Here is a 19,257-nt window from a genome sequence, read left to right as displayed (position 1 = left end):
CTTTACCTTACCAAAGTTTTCGGTATACCGAACTTCGGTATACCTTATTTTCGGTGTGACGAATTTCCATACCGATACCGTACCTCATTGTCGGTATATCGTACCGAAGTTCAGTATACCTTACTTTTTCAGTATACCTAACTTTCAACATCAATTAAAATAGAAAATTAGAGTTTTTAGAATATTATTTATATTTATAATTTTAAAAATAAATTAAATATAATTTATTCATAATTATATTTATATTTCACAATAGATTTTATAATTTTAAAATATATAAAATATATTTTATATATAATTGTGTTTGTATTTTTGTGGTATATACCTTAGTTTACGGTATATACCTTAATTTACGGCATATACCGAATTTCAGTATGTAGCGGTATACCGCAGTATTTGAAAATTCATACCGTTACCTTACCGGAATCTTTCGGTAAGGTATCATACCGTACCGAAAGTCACAGTATACCGAAAATTCGGTATTTTTGGTATTTTTTGGTACGATAAGGCCGGTATTTTGGTATTTCGGTATTTTTCCCTAGCCCTAGTGGAGACATAATGTTGGCTGAATATAATCGATCATACACAGATCGGCACATTTCATAATTCAAACATAGAATTTAATATGATAAAGTGTTCCATTTAAGTCAATAGATTAGGTAGATATTTTGGGTTCAAATTCTCTATTTTCACTCTTTTATGAAATGGAGACATGGAGTTCAAATTCTCTATTTTTACTCTTTTATGAATCGGAAACATAGTGCTTATTTAGTAGCATAGAAAAGGCTCAAATTAGCACATTATATAAAAAATATACACTATACACACACCGCACACTAAAACAAAATACAAACGCTACACACATTATACACACACTACAAATAAAATGCAAACAATATACAAAAAATACACGCATTTGGTTTGATACGAGTTTTAATGCATAATTGAAAAGGCAAGAGGAAGATATAAAAAAAAAGTTTTAAAGTATTGTTAGTGGAGAATGAGTCCCTACCTTATTAGAGAAGAAAGAGTTTCTAAAATTAGAAAGTTCATACTTTTCGGGGATTGACTAAAAAGAATGTGAATTATGTAGCGATATTCGACCAAGAACGAGAAGCAAAAGGAACTTAGGCGATTACGTGGTTCGGCACTTAGGCCTACGTCCACGGGCAGAACTAGTGTATGCTTTATTTATTAAACGAGTACAAGGATTACAAGAAACACTCAATCTCTCAGCTGAATTTACAAGAAGAAGAACTCTTCTCAACCCGCTCAAAGTCTACTTGCTTTGAGAGCTATCACGCACAGTCGAAAGAATTCCTAACTCTCCTCTTGATTTTTTCACTCTTGAATTGAATGAATAAAAATGTGTAAACAACACGGTATTCAAATGCTGTTACAAACACTCCAGAAGAGAACTAACCAACTCAACTGCCAAACCAGCTCAGCTCCCAAAATCGGTTGAAACCAACGGTCACCTTCAATTTTGAGTCTTCACTTCTCCAACGGCTATATTTGGTAATTCCCCAAATTGAGTTGTTGATCAGCTCAACTTCTAACAAAGAAAATTGTTCATACTTTTCTGGGACAGATATTAGAGATTAAAATCATTTAAACATCAAAGCTGAATTGATTATATATTCCGACATTCCCTGACCAAAATCTAAATAACGAAATGAAGCCGTATGTAGGGAAAGTTTATGCATTTTCATTTTGATTTATATATGTATAAGCAGATCAAGGAGAGAGAGAAAGAGACGGCGGCGGCAATGGAGCAACAACAAAACCATAACTTGAACTCTTCTGGTTATGATCACCCACGTCATATGGGAATGGGATCCTTCAGCAACAGGTATGCAATAAATACTAACTTATTTCTAAAAATTTGAATAAATAGAGTTGGTGATAATATGATGGTAATGTTGATTGCATACATAGCAATGAGATTTGACGAGTTGAAAAAGAAGGTTCAGTAGGGGGAGTGAGTGTAACACAACACCAAAATCAATTTTCGAATCCGGTTATGCCGCCGTGCATGCTACGCTCATACACATACACATACACATACACATACACGTACACATACACATCACACACACTACAAATACTTCACACACAAAGAAAAAATACAAACAATTCATACTCTACACAAAATACTCACAATTTATACATTGTACAAATAAAAATACACTATATTCTAAATATACATTATTACACTACAGCTTAAATACATACATTGTGCTATACACATTATACAAAAAATACACAATACACGCACTGCACACTAAAACAAAGCACATACACTACACACATTACACAAACTACAAATAAAATGCAAACACTATACCAATAATACATGCCCTGCACGTACACATACACATTATACACACTACAAACACGTCACACTCAAAGAAAAAATACACACTATATAATGGACACACTACACCAAAAGTAAATACACTATATTCAAAATATACACTATTACACACTATATTTAAAATACATACATTGTGCTAAACACATTATACAAAAAATACACAATACACACATTGCGGACTAAAACAAAACACATACACAACACACATTACAAAAACTACATGTACACATGCACGTACACATACACATATACACACTACAAATAAGAAGACAAAAACACACTAATCCAAAACTCATACACTACACACTATAAATACACACACTTCATGCACTATACACAAAAAACAAATAATACATATAATGCGCAAAATACACACCAAATATAAATACACAAAAAATTCAAAATATACACCATTACACGCTATATTCAAAATACAGACATTGTGCTAAACAGACATTCACATTATATAAAAAATACACACTATACACACACCGCACACTAAAACAATGGTATGCAATATTCAAGAGCTCCAGAAGATAAAAACAATGGTATGCAATATTCAAGAAGATCAAATTTGGTATAGAATGAATATTATCTCTTGAGCACATTATATGGAATTGATCTCACGCTTTATGTATACGTGTAACAGCCCGACATTTTAGGGTATAATAAATACGGGGACTGCTACTAAGGCGGACTTACAAGCAATAAAGACAAAGGCTAGGGTTTCATTTAATGAGATTTGACCAAGGTATTTAACGAACTATCAAAACAATAAGTCAACGATTTAATCAAGAAAATCAAAAGATGAATAGATATCATAACTATGCTCAAAGGTCAAGGGTTTAATGTAAATCCAACAAAACGCATTATGTCTCGATATTCTAAGCAATAATGAAATAGTTCAAAAGCGATGATACTAAGTTTCATGTTTAGCGGAAGCAACCAAGAGAAAAGTGAAGAACATGTATGAAGACACAACTCCACTTGATGTTTCAAACGATCATATCATTATTCAATTTATTAGCTCAACACCGCCACCCGCTCGTCACTGCTCAACCTGCACATAGGGAAAACACATGCAGTGCTGAGTATTTTAAACATACTCAGTGGACTCATGCCAAAACGTTTTAATAGTTATGCCACCCTTACCATAGTGAACTCGAGGTTTAGCATTTATTGAAAGAATAACATCGAGTATCACAAAATATTTCATGGACTGGCCAGTCAAACAATACCTCCCATTTTCTCATCAATCAACAATATCATGGTGCGACGAAGTGTGGCCACACTTTCGCCCACGAGACCGGCCGACTAGCAAGGACAGCTCCCGATCTCCCGTGTACACTAGCCTGATAGGATTTGCGGCCCTACTCAGACCCGAATTCGTTTATATAGCCCTATAGCCTAATGGAGCGCACTCGCAAACTAGGCATCAAACACACACAATATCCAAAATAATCATAGGCATGGCATAACAGTTTAATCCACCCTTATCGCTCCACTTTCATAAATTTGCAACATAAGCGAGAGTTTAAGAATAAAGCCCACCTCGATTCCTAGATCACAAGTATGTTCTTCTTCTTGCTATCACTCCGTGAGCGCGAGGTATCACCTTTAATTTATATATTACAAGTAAGTCTCAATCATTGATCAAAATCATGCATGGTCCCACGTTTTCCCTTTTTCCCATCGATTAGTTTTAATATCACCATTCAAAATTAAAGTACGATTATCATATCGCTTTTATTCGCACAACCACTCCAGATTTGTCATCAAATCGTATCACGCATGAGTGTTTTTCACACAACGCACGCACACGCACAACACACATACCGAGGCATGCACACACACACACACGGTTTCATACACACACACACACACCCATGCATCCCAAATTCATCAATTAATTTCCCCTTCACTCAATCTAAATGCATGTGGACTCAAGAACACCGATTAATCGGTAGATGAAGAAAAGATCAAAATAAAAATACCTTTTTCGATAGAATGAACGGTAGAAACAAAGTAGTAGCCTTGATTCTTCAAAGATTCTTGAATTTCAACTTCAATTCTTCTCCAAAAGATGAAGAAATATTGGAGAAAGTAGAAGAAAATTTTGAGAGAGTGGGGAGAAAGAGAGAGACGTGATTTTGGGAGTGGGGGCGTGATTTTGGTGTGCTAGGGTTAGGTTCTCACTCTTATATTTATAGAGTGCAAGATTTAATCCAACAATTAAATAAATAAAAGATTTGAGGAGATATGGTAGTTGTAGTTGGCGAAAATTTGAAGAGGAAAATAGGGAATTCGAATTTTTAGGCTATTTATTTAGCCCATGGTTTAATTTGAATATTTCACGGAGTAGGATAAAATAATAAACTCCCCAATCATTATGAAATAGGCGTGATTTTTGAATCTCTAACAAGGATTCAAATTAAAATCCTAATTTAAATAGGATATGACAAGATCTTCCTAGATATGGTAAGATTTGTTAGGATATTTGAATTTATTTATGGAAGAGAATAAACAATGGATCAAATAATATAATAAAAATATCCCTTCTCCCATAATAAGAGATTTTCGAAAATCTCCTTAGATAAATATAGGGATCGAAATTTTCATGGAGAAATAAGAAATAATCGGACTTTGGATTTAATTTAAATAATTATCCCAAACAATAATTAAATCCAAGAAAATTAGAATTCCTTTCAAATAAATAGGAGGGGTCTAAAATTCCAATTAATTAAATAATGCTCCTATTAAATTCTCACTCATCCCTTAAGAAAATAATTCACCACAATACTATTTAACCCGCATCAAAATATTCGCATAATCACATCACAAAATCCACCATTCAAATTTTACCGCCACGTCACACTTTCAACGACTTTGACCATTCCACAGCCACGTCATATATTCCACCATATTGACTATTCAATAGCCACGTCATAAAATCAACAAGTTTGACTATTTAACTCCAATTTAACTCCAAACCGCAATTAGGTCACAAGGAATCATGCAATAAATTACTCATAATTTCATCCACATATTTCATAGCATTAAAAGCATTAAATGCAAAATTTTCACATCTCAAAAATTAGGATTCGAAAAAGTGGGATGTTACATCCTACCACTCTTAAAAGAAATTTCGTCCCGATATTTGGTACCTTCATGGGAAAAGTTTCGGGTACAGTTCCATCATCTTATCCTCGAGCTCCCACGTGGCTTCCTCGTATTCGTGGTTTCTCCAAAGTACTTTTACACTGGCTATAGATTTGTTCCTCAAGATTTGAACTTTACGGTCCAAGATCATATGAGGTCGCTCCTCGTAACTCAAATCCGGATTCAAGGCAACTTCCTCGTAGTGAATCACGTGTTTCGGGTCGAACACGTACTTTCGCAACTACGACACATGAAAGACGTTGTGTACGTTCCCAAGGTTTGGCGGTAGTGCTAATCGATAGGCTACGCGTCCTACTCCTTCGAGAATTTCATAAGGTCCGATAAAACGCGGTTTCAACTTTCCTTTAACACCAAAATGTGTTATCCCTTTCGACGGGGATACCTTGAGAAAAAACTTTATCACCGACTTGAAATTGTAAGTCGGTCCGTGGGACGTCAGCGTATGACTTTTGTCTGTCCTGGGCTTCCTTCATTCTCACACGAATTCGTCGAACAATTTCAATCATCTCCTCGACTGCATCGGGTCCGAGTACCCTTTGTTCGCCAACTTCATCCCAGTAGAGCGGTGATCTACACTTTCTTCCTTATAATGCTTCATACGGCGCCATGCTGATCGTTGCTTGAAAGCTGTTGTTGTAAGCAAATTCAATCAGCGGTAGTGCGGTCTCCCAACTTCCGCCTCGGTCGAGCACCACGGCTCTTAGCATATCCTCGAGAGTTTGTATCGTCCTTTCGGATTTCCCATCGGACTGCGGGTGAAACGCCGTGCTAAAGTTCAGTCGTGTTCCAAGCTCGCGCTATAGACTAATCCAAAATTTTGAAGTGAACTTCGGGTCACGATCAGACGTAATCGTCACTGGGACTCCATGCAATCGCACGATTTCTTTTATGTAGATACGAGCTAGTCTGTCCGATCCATGAGTTATAGGAATCGGTATGAAGTGCGCACATTTGGTGAGTCGGTCTACAATCACCCAAATGGCGGTGTTTCCTTTGAGGGTCTTTGGCAAGGCCGTCACGAAATCCATGGTGATGTGCTCCCACTTCCACTCTGGTATTTCCAACGGTTGTAATTTTTCGTACGGTCGTTGATGTAAGGCCTTCACCTGTTGGCAGGCTAAGCAACGCTCCACAAATGCCGCGATATCCCTCTTCATGCCATTCCACCAAAATGACCTCTTCAAGTCTTGGTACATCTTTGTACTTCCAGGGTGAGCAGTGTATGGAGTCTCATGAGCTTCACTCATGATCTCATTCTTGAGTCCCTCGTCGTTCGGCACGCACAGTCTGTTGGGGATAATCGCAGCGGAAATAGCAAATTAAATAAATCCACAAAAGAATCTATTTAGGAGATTATGTGGATCGATTCAATTTCATGCTTGAACATGTAGAGACATATAATTGCGCAATTAATCACATAATTTAAATTAAATTATGATGTTGAATACTTACAATAATGATTCTCCAAAGAATCGAAGTGGCTTGCTACTTCTCCACGTGTAGATCTTGAAGCTTGATTGTGAATGCAAGACCAAAGATCTTCTAACCTATGACCCTTAACTCTATAGATCTAAATTCCTTGTGGAAGGAATCTCTTAGAAATTATAAGAATCTTGAAGGAGAAGACAAGAAAGCCAAGTGTGGAGGCTAGGGTTTGTGATAACATTTGTCTCATCTCCTTACATTCTTATTTATAGAGTTTATGATGGGCTAGGTTAGGGATCTATGGGGCTTGGATTGGGCCTCCCCCATTAGACCTTCTTTACTAATTAAATTATAACCCATAATTTAATATAAGGCCAATGGAATATTTCTTATGCCACTATAGAAGAAATATTGACCGCCCATCCAATCCGTGATTACAAGCAATCCGGGTTAACCTCTTTAATATATTATTTCCCGTGTCTAAGACTTTCTATATCCATTAATTAATTTGTAGTCTGCTATAGACTTTAAATTAATTAATATCTTTATTTCCAAGAGTTTGTCTAGTACGAGATGTATATTAAAAATATACTTTTCCTTTTCTATTTATTCTTGGATTAAATCCAAACCGGCCGGGTTTCCGAATAATAGAACTTCTCTCGAACACCTCTTGGGGATATAGTCAAACCGCGCAGGCACACGATTCAATGTAATAATAAAACTAACACCATACTAGTTATTAATTACTACTACCCAAGATATTAGGAATATTGGGTTACGAAAAACCCGCACCTATTGATAAGTCAAAGCAGCGTATGATTAAATAACGTGTGTCCTATATTATTACAAAGATCAGGAAATATTAAATCTCCAAGACATCGTCTTACAGTAGATAGCAACAAAGACGTGTCTATACTTTAGATCCATTCAATGCTATACCACACCAGTGTCACTAGTCATTCTCAAGGTAAAGATGACTTTCGGATGGACACTGCAACCTTTCGCGATAGGTAGCCAAGGCCTATCTAGGTTGTGAAAAAATTTTACTTCTACAAGGTACCGGTTGGGCCACCTACTGTGATGACCTGTTCCACGACCCAACCTTCAATGTTGAAGACTTAGACTGATTTTACTTTCCGGCGCTTTAATTATATAATTTAATATATAATTAAATACGGTTAATACCCATTAAAGTAAAATACACAGTATGAAGAAAACATTTATTATTCTCATTAAATGAAGAGTGTTTACAATATACAAGCAATTTATCAAATTCAAAATAAACTCGAAAAATGCTTTTTAGTATATATGTTCCAACACAGTCTTCCTTCAAAGATGAGGGCATTATCGGACTCCTCACTAAAATTTTCCGATATGCCCGTTCTCACTTCCACTCGAATCTCTTCGAGTTTCGCATCCATTAGTTGCGTTGCAATGATTCTGGTTTTCAAATCTGGTTCCACCACTAAGGTGGCGATTCGTCCTTCCACCGTTTCAGGTGCCCTTATTACTTCCAATCGCAATTTACTAAACTCTTGTATCAAACTCTCTTCTTCCGTTAGGAAAGCTAGTTGCGAATGGTCCTTTCGGCTCAAAGCATCTGCCACCACATTTGCTTTACCGGGGTGGTAATTGATACCACAATCGTAGTCCTTCACTAGTTCGAGCCATCTTCGTTGTCTCATGTTCAAGTCATTCTGCTCGAAGAAATATTTCAAGCTCTTGTGGTCCGTAAAGATTTCGCATCGAACTCCGTAGAGATGATGCCTCCAAATCTTTAGGGCATGAACTACTGCTGCTAACTCCAAATCGTGTGTTGGGTAGTTCAACTCGTGTGGTCTCAACTGTCGTGAGGCGTATGCGATCACCTTGTTGTTTTGCATCAACACGCATCCTAGTCCAACCTTCAAGGCATCGGTGTAGACTACGTAGTTCACTCCAGACTCGGGCACAACTAACACTGGCGCGGTGGTCAACTTCTCCTTCAAGAGTTAAAAGCTTGCTTCACACTATGGGGTCCAATTCACCTTGACTATCTTCTTAAGTTGTTGGGTCATTGGTCTCGCTATCTTGGAGAATCCTTCTATAAACCTTCGGTAGTATCCTGTCAAGCCTAGGAAACTCCGAATCTCGTTTGGGGTGGATGATGACTTCCATTGTTGCACGGCTTCAACTTTGGCGGGGTCCACTCTGATTCCCTCTGCCGATACAATGTGTCTAAGAAAGTTTACTTCTTTCAGCCAAAATTCACACTTGCTAAATTTGGCGTATAGCTTCTCGGTCCTCAAAGTCTCCAAAGCAATTCATAGATGCTCCTCGTTCCTCGAGTAGACTAGAACGTCATCAATGAATACTAAGACGACTTTATCCAAGTATGGGTGGAATACCCGGTTCATCAAATCCATGAATACCGCTGGGGCATTCGTTAGACCAAACAACATCACAACTAACTCGTAGTGTCCATATCTTGTACGAAACGCAGTTTTCGGTATGTCCTCCCTTCGAACTCTTAACTGGTGATATCCGGACCTCAAATCCATCTTTGAAAACACACCGGCTCCTCGAAGTTGATCGAACAAGTCATCAATCCTCGGCAGTGGATACTTGTTCTTAAGGGTCAATTTGTTCAACTCCCTATAGTCGATACACATTCTCATCGACCCATCATTCTTCTTCACGAAAAGTACTGGTGCGCCCCATGGCGAGACACTAGGCCTAACGAAACCTAGGTCCATAAGCTCCTGGAGTTGTATCTTGAGTTCTTCCAACTCCTTAGGCGCCATTCGATATGGTGCTTTGGATACGGGTGCGGCTCCCGGCTCGAGATCGATGGTGAACTCTAATTGTCGATCCGGCGGCGGTCCAGGTAACACTTCGGGAAAAACGTCTGGAAATTCCCGCACAACAGCGACGTCTTCCACTTTTCTTTCATCATTTTCATTGCCGTGAAGATAGACGAGATAGGCAGGTCGCCCCTTTCTCATCATCGTGGTAGCTTGTAGTGCAGAGATTATCGCGGTTCGTCGGTTCAACGAGATTCCGTGATACACGATGGGTTCTTTTCCCGGAGCTTGTAGAGAATTTTGCCTCTCTTTATAACGAATCGTCGCGAAATTCGCGGCCAACCAATCTATTCCTAGGATTACGTCGGTATCTCTCATTGCCATAACTTGCAGGTCGTGAGCGACTAACTTAAGTTCTCCTAGTACAACTTTTTATGTTCGAGCATATTCGAGATATTTCTACTGTCCCACCCACTGGTGAAGACACTATCACCTTATGTCCAGATTTTCTAACAGGCAAGCTCAAAGTGTGCACACATAATTCAGATATAAACGAATGCGACGCGCCCGTATCAAACAACACAACAACAGGGGTGTTGAGAATTTCGCCCATACCTGTCAAATTTCTCTTCTCGCGTTCATCTTCCTCAATCTTCGGCTTCTTCTGTTCCAATGCGTACGTTCTCGCTTGAGGAGGAAGCCTTTGGCGAGGAGGTTTTTGCTGTCGCGACGGTGGGTCGTGATTCCCTCGTGGTTCATTTTGCGTTCCCCTTGAATGCTGACGGAATCCCTGGTCATTCCGCCTCGATCCCGATCCTCCCGTCTTACTTGGGCACTCCCTAGAGTAGTGACCGTTCCCTCCGCAGGTGTAGCATTTGATAACATTCTGTTGCCGGCATTCTCCGAAATGGTACTTAGAGCACACGTTGCACTGTGGTGCCCTAGTCCGGTAGTCTCCTCTCTGGCTAGATGCATGTTGTCCTCCTCCATGTTGGGACCGATGTTGATTTCCTTGGTACCGTTTTCCATCGTAGGAAGTTCTAGAATCCTCACACTTTCTCTTCTCCCGGGAGTGATGCGATGGAGGTAAAGACGGTGTAGAGTTCTCCTTGGCTCACTCTCTAACGCGAGTGCTAACGCGTCGGCGTAGGGAAGTCTTCCTCTACTAGCCAACGACAATTGTTTTGGTGTATATGGCCAAGCACAAGATATCAAAAGTTCGTCACATAGATGGATTGCACAAGTAGTGTCAAAGCATTATTATCACAAAATCGGTTGCGCCATAGGGTATCAAAAGGATCATTGGTCCTTATCAACAAGGTAATTGTAATCAAGAGACAATTATGCAATTTAAGTGGCAAGTATACTGCAAAATAAGACATTCAAAGATAGTGGTGTGATAATATGATGGCGTGATAACACAGTGATAGATAATTTTTCACAATGGCATGGGAAAAACAATATGGAAATCCATTGCATCATAAGGTAGTGAGTACAGAAATAATAATAAAAATTCTCCCCATAGCATATCAATCAAAAACATTGCCTCAATGAGGTCTTAGTATCAACGGAATTTCAAAAGAGCAAAAATAGAAAGGTACGACAAAAGTTTAGCAAAAATAATCAAAATATGGGGGAAGCAAAACAACGTTTTCCACGACTATCACTCCTAGTCAATATCGTTCATATCCTCCTCGGGGTCCTCATCCTCATCAACATTTCCCATGTCCAAATCATGTCCTTCCTCGTAAGGTTCCTCATCTTCGCTTGATCCACCAACATCTGGGGGCGGGGGGGTTATCGCACGCATGTCCTCCACATTCCCATTTATAACCAACGGGTTAGACGTACGAGTCCTAAGTCTCGGTTTAGTAGGGACACGATCAAGATGCAGCTCCTTATCACGACGATATCTCCATCGACGGGCCTGACTCGGCGGATACTTGTGCCGTGGGGGACTAAGCGGCGGTCCATCTCTTGCAGCTGCCATGGCTGGGAGTAGCACCCCTATCAAGCCGATCATATCACCTCGAGGCGTATACTCGGGCGGACTGAACCACGTATATGGTAACGCAGCTTGGGCAGTCCATTCGCTCCAAGGACTTGGCAGGCTGTGGATCAATCTCGAGATCCCCGCGTGATGGGTAGCTCCTCCATACGCGTATGCATCCATCCAACGATCGTAGAATTCGGTGACGTAGGTCAGGAGGAAAGACTTTCCGTCCCATTCAAAATCTTGGTAGGTCTCGACAGGGAAAACATTGTTCTTCGCGTAACGGTCTCGTATCCGTGCGTAATACCGGTTAAGCATCTACAAAAAGAAATCTCAGCATCAGCACAAGGATCGAAAAAAAATCGATAGTGTATGAGGTTTCAAATGATGCTGAGAGTATGATGGATGTATATATGGGTCGAACGATAAAGGCGTGAAGGTACTATCATATCAAGAACAAATGGGATTTCAAATCCGCAACAAATGGTTCGTATGTTTTCGCATTTCAATAATTCGCAAATTTCGTTCTCAAGTCGCTTGCCTCGCATTCGGCGTTTCGTGCCTCCATATTTGACATCATCACAATATTTTCATTCACAACACGATTTACAACTATGTATAGCAGTATGCTCACATTCATTCTCATAAGTGTCGTTCATCATTCAATCAGCAATCACAATCATATAGAATTTCATTGATTCGATTCGTAGAGATCTTAGTCGCAAAATCACTTGCAAAACAACATTCATCTTTTTTTTTCTTGCATAATCACAATTAGCAATTTCGCATGCATGCATAATCGTCAGTTCATACCCCAACACAATCTCAAAATGTCACAACAACTTCCATTCGCTTCAATTTCCATCATTTCATAATTCAAATCAATATTCAGAGATACGGGTTACCTCATTCTTCGTGGTTGAGCGGAGACGAGTCGTGGTGTTGAGCTTTCGATGATGATCACTTAATCAATTTACACAATTTCAGATTTTAATACAACAAGACTCTTGGTTCCAGAGTGGAAAGAACTGAGGCTCTGATACCAACTGTAATAGCCCGACATTTTAGGGTATAATAAATACGGCGACTGTTACTAAGGCGGACTTACAAGCAATAAAGACAAAGGCTAAGGTTTCATTTAATGAGATTTGACCAAGGTATTTAACGAACTATCAAAACAATAAGTCAACGGTTTAATCAAGAAAATCAAAAGATGAATAGATATCATAACTATGCTCAAAGGTCAAGGGTTTAATGTAAATCCAACAAAACGCATTATGTCTCGATATTCTAAGCAATAATGAAATAGTTCAAAAGCGATGATACTAAGTTTCATGTTTAGCGTTAGCAACCAAGAGAAAAGTGAAGAACATGTATGAAGACACAACTCCACTTGATGTTTCAAACGATCATATCATTATTCAATTTATTAGCTCAACACCGCCACCCGCTCGTCACTGCTCAACCTGCACATAGGGAAAACACATGCAGTGCTGAGTATTTTAAACATACTCAGTGGACTCATGCCAAAACGTTTTAATAGTTATGCCACCCTTACCATAGTGAACTCGAGGTTTAGCATTTATTGAAAGAATAACATCGAGTATCACAAAATATTTCATGGACTGGCCAGTCAAACAATACCTCCCATTTTCTCATCAATCAACAATATCATGGTGCGACGAAGTGTAGCCACACTTTCGCCCACGAGACCGGCCGACTAGCAAGGACGACTCCCGATCTCCCATGTACACTAGCCTAATAGGGTTTGCGGCCCTACTCAGACCCGAATTCGTTTATATAGCCCTATAGCCTAATGGAGCGCACTCGCAAACTAGGCATCAAACACACACAATATCCAAAATAATCATAAGCATGGCATAACAGTTTAATCCACCCTTATCGCTCCACTTTCATAAATTTGCAACATAAGCGAGAGTTTAAGAATAAAGCCCACCTCGATTCCTAGATCACAAGTATGTTCTTCTTCTTGCTATCACTCCGTGAGCGCGAGGTATCACCTTTAATTTATGTATTACAAGTAAGTCTCAATCATTGATCAAAATCATGCATGTTCCCACGTTTTCCCTTGTTCCCATCGATTAGTTTTAAACTTTTAATATCACCATTCAAAATCAAAGTACGATTATCATATCGCTTTTATTCGCACAACCACTCCAGATTTGTCATCAAATCGTGTCACACATGAGTGTTTTTCACACAACACACGCACACGCACAACATACATACCGAGACATGCACACACACACACACGGTCAAACACACACACGGTTTCATACACACACACCCATCCATCCCAAATTCATCAATTAATTTCCCCTTCACTCAATCTAAATGCATGTGGATTCAACAACACCGATTAATCGGTAGATGAAGTAAAGATCAAAATAAAAATACCTTTTTTGATAGAATGAACGGTAGAAACAAAGTAGTAGCCTCATTCTTCAAAGATTCTTGGATTTCAACTTCAATTCTTCTCCAAAAGATGAAGAAATATTGGAGAAAGTAGAAGAAAATTTTGAGAGAGTGGGGAGAAAGAGAGAGACGTGATTTTGGGAGTGGGGGCGTGATTTTGGTGTGCTAGGGTTAGGTTCTCACTCTTATATTTATAGAGTGCAAGATTTAATCCAACAATTAAATAAATAAAAGATTTGAGGAGATATGGTAGTTGTAGTTGGCGAAAATTTGAAGAGGAAAATAGGGAATTCGAATTTTTAGGCTATTTATTTAGCCTATGGTTTAATTTGAATATTTCACGGAGTATGATAAAATAATAAACTCCCCAATCATTATGAAATAGGCGTGATTTTTGAATCTTTACACAAGGATTCAAATTAAAATCCTAATTTAAATAGGGTATGGCAAGATCTTCCTAGATATGACAAGATATGCTAGGATATTTGAATTTATTTATGGAAGAGAATAAACAATGGATCAAATAATATAATAAAAATATCCCTTCTCCCATAATAAGAGATTTTCGAAAATCTCCTTAGATAAATATAGGGATCGAAATTTTCATGGAGAAATAAGGAATAATCGGACTTTGGTTTTAATTTAAATAATTATCCCAAACAATAATTAAATCCAAGAAAAATAGAATTCCTTTCCAATAAATAGGAGGGGTCGAAAATTACACTTAATTAAATAATGCTCCTATTAAATTCTCACTCATCCCTTAAGAAAATAATTCACCACAATACTATTTCACCCCGCATCAAAATATTCGCATAATCACATCACAAAATCCACCATTCAAATTTTACCGCCACGTCACACTTTCAACGACTTTGACCATTCCACGGCCACGTCATATTTTCCACCATATTGACTATTCAATAGCCACGTCATATAATCAACAAGTTTGACTATTCAACTCCAATTTAACTCCAAACTGCAATTAGGTCACAAGGAATCATGCAATAAATTACTCATAATTTCATCTACATATTTCATAGCATTAAAAGCATTAAATGCAAAATTTTCACATCTCAAAAATTAGGGTTCGAAAAAGTGGGATGTTACAATACATCTATCTCTTCATGTAGCTTGAGAAAGCACGATTGGGATGCAAGGCCAAAGATAAATCTTTAAAGAAGGCTTGAAGAAAATCTACAGAACCTTGAAATCAAAGCTAAGGGAAATGATCAATTTTACAAAAAACATTGGGAGAAACTAAAAGAGTTCCAAGTAGAGTTGAACTCATCACTGCCAATCAATCAGAGAAAAAGGTTTCACATCTTTTGGAGAAGTTAAAAGGAAAGAAGAATCTTGTTCCAAACTTAAACAGAAGGTGAGAAATCAACTTTTATGTGCATACACCAACTCATATGCTTTGAAATTTGAATTTAATCTCTGTCGATTTTTTCGTAGGCCATTGCAGAGATAATTTGGGGCGCGAAAAAGGGATATTGTCCATTTTATTTGAAAGCATAATCTAATAATCATTGTTCAGGCACTACTCTATCAAAGATTCTTGTTCCATAAGAAATAAAATGATGACCTACATGAAAGCTTATGCCACACGTAACCAAATCAGGAATAAACCATCTTAACAATCGAAGCATCAAAAGGTGAGAAAATTAATGTCCTTGTAGTGGTAATTTGGACATAAAAATGGATCTTTAAATGAACTCGGCACTTGAAGATATCCCATTTGTTTGAGAGAATAGACGTATAATTGTTATTCGGACACAACTCTATCACAGATTCACAATCACGAACTCGAAACCCTAAACACGTTACAAGCTACCTAAACCCTAAACCCTAAACCCTAAACCCTAAACCCTATACCCTAAACAGAGGAAGTGAATATCCTTATTTTCTTCTTTTTATGTCAGCTTCCTTTCAAGCTCTTTGACCTAAGGAAATTATTGAACATTTGTTATACGTGTATATCTTTTAAAATGTACTTGGGTTGGATCACACTTTTCCAAAAAAATGAATGCATTAACAAGTGCAAGGAACCTCGTGTTCAAGTGTTTGAGAACTGGACTCACAAATTGTTGTATTTGCTCACTCAGCTTCTTCTCAGACCTTCTTTTTGTATGTTGTAGAATGATTTTCCTCGTGCTATTTCAGTCTTTTTTTCTCTCTATTGTTGTTTCAGCTTTTTTTCTCTTTTTTCAGCTTTTATTTTTCTCTCGTTTTATCTGACCTTCAACAAACACGAAAAAATCGACAAAGATTAAATTCAAATTTCAAAGCATACAAGCTAGTGTATGAACATAAAAGTCGATTTCTCACCTTGTGTTTAAGTTTGGAACACGATTCTTCTTTCCCTTTTAACTTCTCCAAAAGATGTGAAACCTTTCTCTCTTATTGGCATTGCAGTGATGAGTTCAACTCTACTTGGCCCTCTAACTCTTTTAGTTTCTTCCAATATTTTTTGTAAAACTGATCCTTTCCCTTAGCTTTGATTTCAAGGTTCTGTTGATTTTCTTCAAGCCTTTTTTAAAGATTATCTTTGGCCTTGCATTCCAGTTGAGCTTTCTCAAGCTACATGAAGAAATAGACAAGTACATAAAGCGTGAGATCAATTCCATATAATGTTCTCAGAGATAATATTCATTCTATACCAAATTTGATCTTCTTGAATATTGCATACCATTGTTTTTATCTTTAGGAGCTCTTGTATATCAACTTGTTCTCTAGCAGGACCAACTCAACACCTCTAACTCGGGTCGCAAAATTGAATAAACAGGTCAGCTTTGAGTTCCTGAAAGCTGCAACAGTTAGACACCAATGTCAGGCTTCATATACTGAGGTGTAACAACTATAGGAAAAATGAAAAGACCTTTTTCTTTTGCATCACCAACATGTATGATATGTGGCTGCTTTTATATGCTAAGGCAGATATTACATCTCCGAGAGCAGAGAGTGACCTATTGATGTTCTGAGCTTCTTTAAGCCACTTACCTTGTATATCAGTTTTTGCAAGCCTCTCACTTCCTACTAAGTCCTCAAGCCAAAGTTTGCTTTTCGTGCACTCTCCGGTGATTAAGTTTTTTTTCCTTACCATATACTGAGCATGCTGGGAGAGAGAGAGTGAGTGGGGCCATATAATAAATAACAGGCGATAAAGAATCTACAAGGCAGCAAAAGAGCTTGCAGCAACATCACTAATCAAGCCATGAACGAGTTAAAAAAACGCATACAGCCGTTTTCAACTTCGTACTAGTACTAAATACTGAACCTTAAAGGGTAAATGAAAACAATCGACTTTTCATCTCATCTCAAACCAAATTAATCAAAAGGTTAATGATGAGAATGCTAAAACAAGAATATTATTGAAAAAATATCAACAAAATAAAACAAATCCGACACTGCACAAAATCTACCCAAGCTGTTTCAAGCGCTTGGAAATGAGCAGAATCTGCTGCCACGCGCCGGCTTCGAAGCATAGCTGCAGAATATCGGTGTGCCAGCGACATAGCCAACTTGCCTCATATGCTTCTCACAATGCCCTAGCAATCTGACAATCAAGAATTTCCACAAAATTACTAAGAAGATTGAATCTTGAATGATACACATAACTGGTTATTTTTGTGATTACAGACGAACACCTAATCTAACTTGCGTTAGAAATAACACTGCAATGACCAAGTAGACAACTTGCCAAATGCAGGGAAACACAACCAAAACCAGAAAATAGCAGGCATGATACTTACTTTGGGAAATAGAGCTCGACAAGAAGCAAATTCAATACGTCTACAAATTCTTGTCACTGAAGAGATTGCATTGCTCTAAAGAACTCCGAATTCAATCCCATCTTCAGGTCACAGAGCAGTCATGATATCCATAGGCTCACCAAGGAACCGGCACTGGTGTCTCCACAATGGGTTTAGGGTTTAGAGAATAAGCATTAAGGGCAAGAAATTGGCCGAGAGAGAGGGAGAAAATGTTGTGATGTGTGTTGCTGGTTTGAGTGAGAGAGAGAAGTTGCGGCGGATTTTTGGGTTGTAATTTGGGATCCGCTCCGTGAGAAGAGAGAGGGAAAGAGAGTGGGATTGAGAGAGGGAGGGACAACGGCTACGCCGACGACGAGAGAAGGCGAGAGAGGGAAGTGCATTGAGAAGTTAGGGATTTGAGTTCCAAATTGGGTAGTACGAGAGTATACGCGTGATTTGGAATGGGAGTATATGTTAGAGTTTGTATACTAGAAATCATGTTTCGAGTGATTGAATACTTTAAAACTCTTATTTTATTTTCTAAGCAATAAAATAAATTATTTTTGTCATAATGTTGTTATGTTTTACATTTAATGGATGTTAATTGCATGTTTAAATGTATACGTTAACTTAACAAAGTCTAAGTCTTAGTTTTAGTAGACCGGTTGAGGGCGACGTCTACTTTAAGGTAACACGGTCAGTCCTAAACAAAGAAAAAGAAGAATTTCACGACCTAGATGGAATTAGACTATCCATCGTGAAAGGTTGCAATGTCAGTCCGCATATTTCCAAGTCTTACTGAAATAAGATGACATTGGTGTGGTAAAGCACTAAACGGATCTAACAGCAAGGCGAGTCTTTGTGCTACCTACTGAAAGACGAGATCTTGATAAATATTTGTTTCTTAACCAATGTAGGTTAGCATTGAGCATACGGTATTGATTATGCATTACTTTGACTTATCAAATGGTGCGGGTTTTTCGCAACCCAATAATCCTGATATATTGGGTAGTGGTGATTAATATCTAGCGGTGCTAGGATTGCTATTATATTGAATCGTGCGCGAGGTGAGTCTCGTTTGATAATGTCCTCAAGAGGAGCGCGAAACAAGGTTTTATTATTCGGAACCTAGCTAGTTGGAGTTTGATTACTCTAAGAATAATAAATAAGCGTTTTATGCTAAGTCCACTCTTGGAATTAATAAGAAGTTAATTAATTAAGTCCATAGTAGACATTAATTAATTAATGGACATGTTTATCTTATGCGCGGGAAATTAAAGTTAAAACGGAAACTCGGATTACTTATAA

The 19,257-nt window shown here is 38.1% G+C and overlaps 1 protein-coding gene across 5 annotated transcripts; it reads right to left on the bottom strand.

Moving 5' to 3' along the window:
- Positions 1–11,258: 11,258 nt before the first annotated feature.
- On the bottom strand, positions 11,259–18,390 carry LOC125210609 (kinesin-like protein KIN-14R). 5 transcript variants are annotated; one of them, XR_016137394.1, is made up of 7 exons: positions 17,950–18,390; positions 17,198–17,753; positions 16,887–17,004; positions 16,526–16,777; positions 16,279–16,431; positions 13,716–13,779; positions 11,259–12,076 (listed from the first exon to the last, which is right to left on the bottom strand). XR_016137394.1 is itself a non-coding variant. In XM_089069384.1 (5 exons), the coding sequence occupies exons 2-4, from the start codon at positions 17,710–17,712 to the stop codon at positions 16,901–16,903; spliced, it is 312 nt and encodes a 103-aa protein (XP_088925510.1). In that variant the 5' UTR covers positions 17,713–17,753; positions 17,950–18,390; the 3' UTR covers positions 16,526–16,777; positions 16,887–16,900. The 5 variants fall into 5 exon arrangements, 1 of the variants encoding a protein (XP_088925510.1); XR_016137393.1 differs by lacking the exon at positions 13,716–13,779; XR_007174381.2 differs by lacking the exons at positions 11,259–12,076; positions 13,716–13,779 and having other exon boundaries at positions 15,862–16,436.
- Between the last annotated feature and the right edge of the window lie 867 nt (positions 18,391–19,257).

The sequence above is a fragment of the Salvia hispanica genome, chromosome 3 (genome assembly GCF_029641045.1).
Source record: "Salvia hispanica isolate PSC_SH4W2 chromosome 3, Shi_PSC_v1, whole genome shotgun sequence".
Taxonomy (NCBI): Eukaryota; Viridiplantae; Streptophyta; class Magnoliopsida; order Lamiales; family Lamiaceae; genus Salvia; species Salvia hispanica.
The sequence above is the reverse complement of the archived record's forward strand: the minus strand, read 5'-3'. Positions and strand labels throughout refer to the sequence as shown.

Coding starts and splice junctions, on each gene's coding strand:
- LOC125210609 (XM_089069384.1), bottom strand. CDS start 17,712: ATGTCGCTGGCACACCGATATTCTGCAGCTATGCTTCGAAGCCGGCGC. Junction 17,313..17,619: donor AAGCGCTTGAAACAGCTTGG/GTAGATTTTGTG, acceptor TCTCTCTCCCAG/CATGCTCAGTATATGGTAAG. Junction 17,005..17,197: donor TGCAAAAACTGATATACAAG/GTAAGTGGCTTA, acceptor TAACTGTTGCAG/CTTTCAGGAACTCAAAGCTG.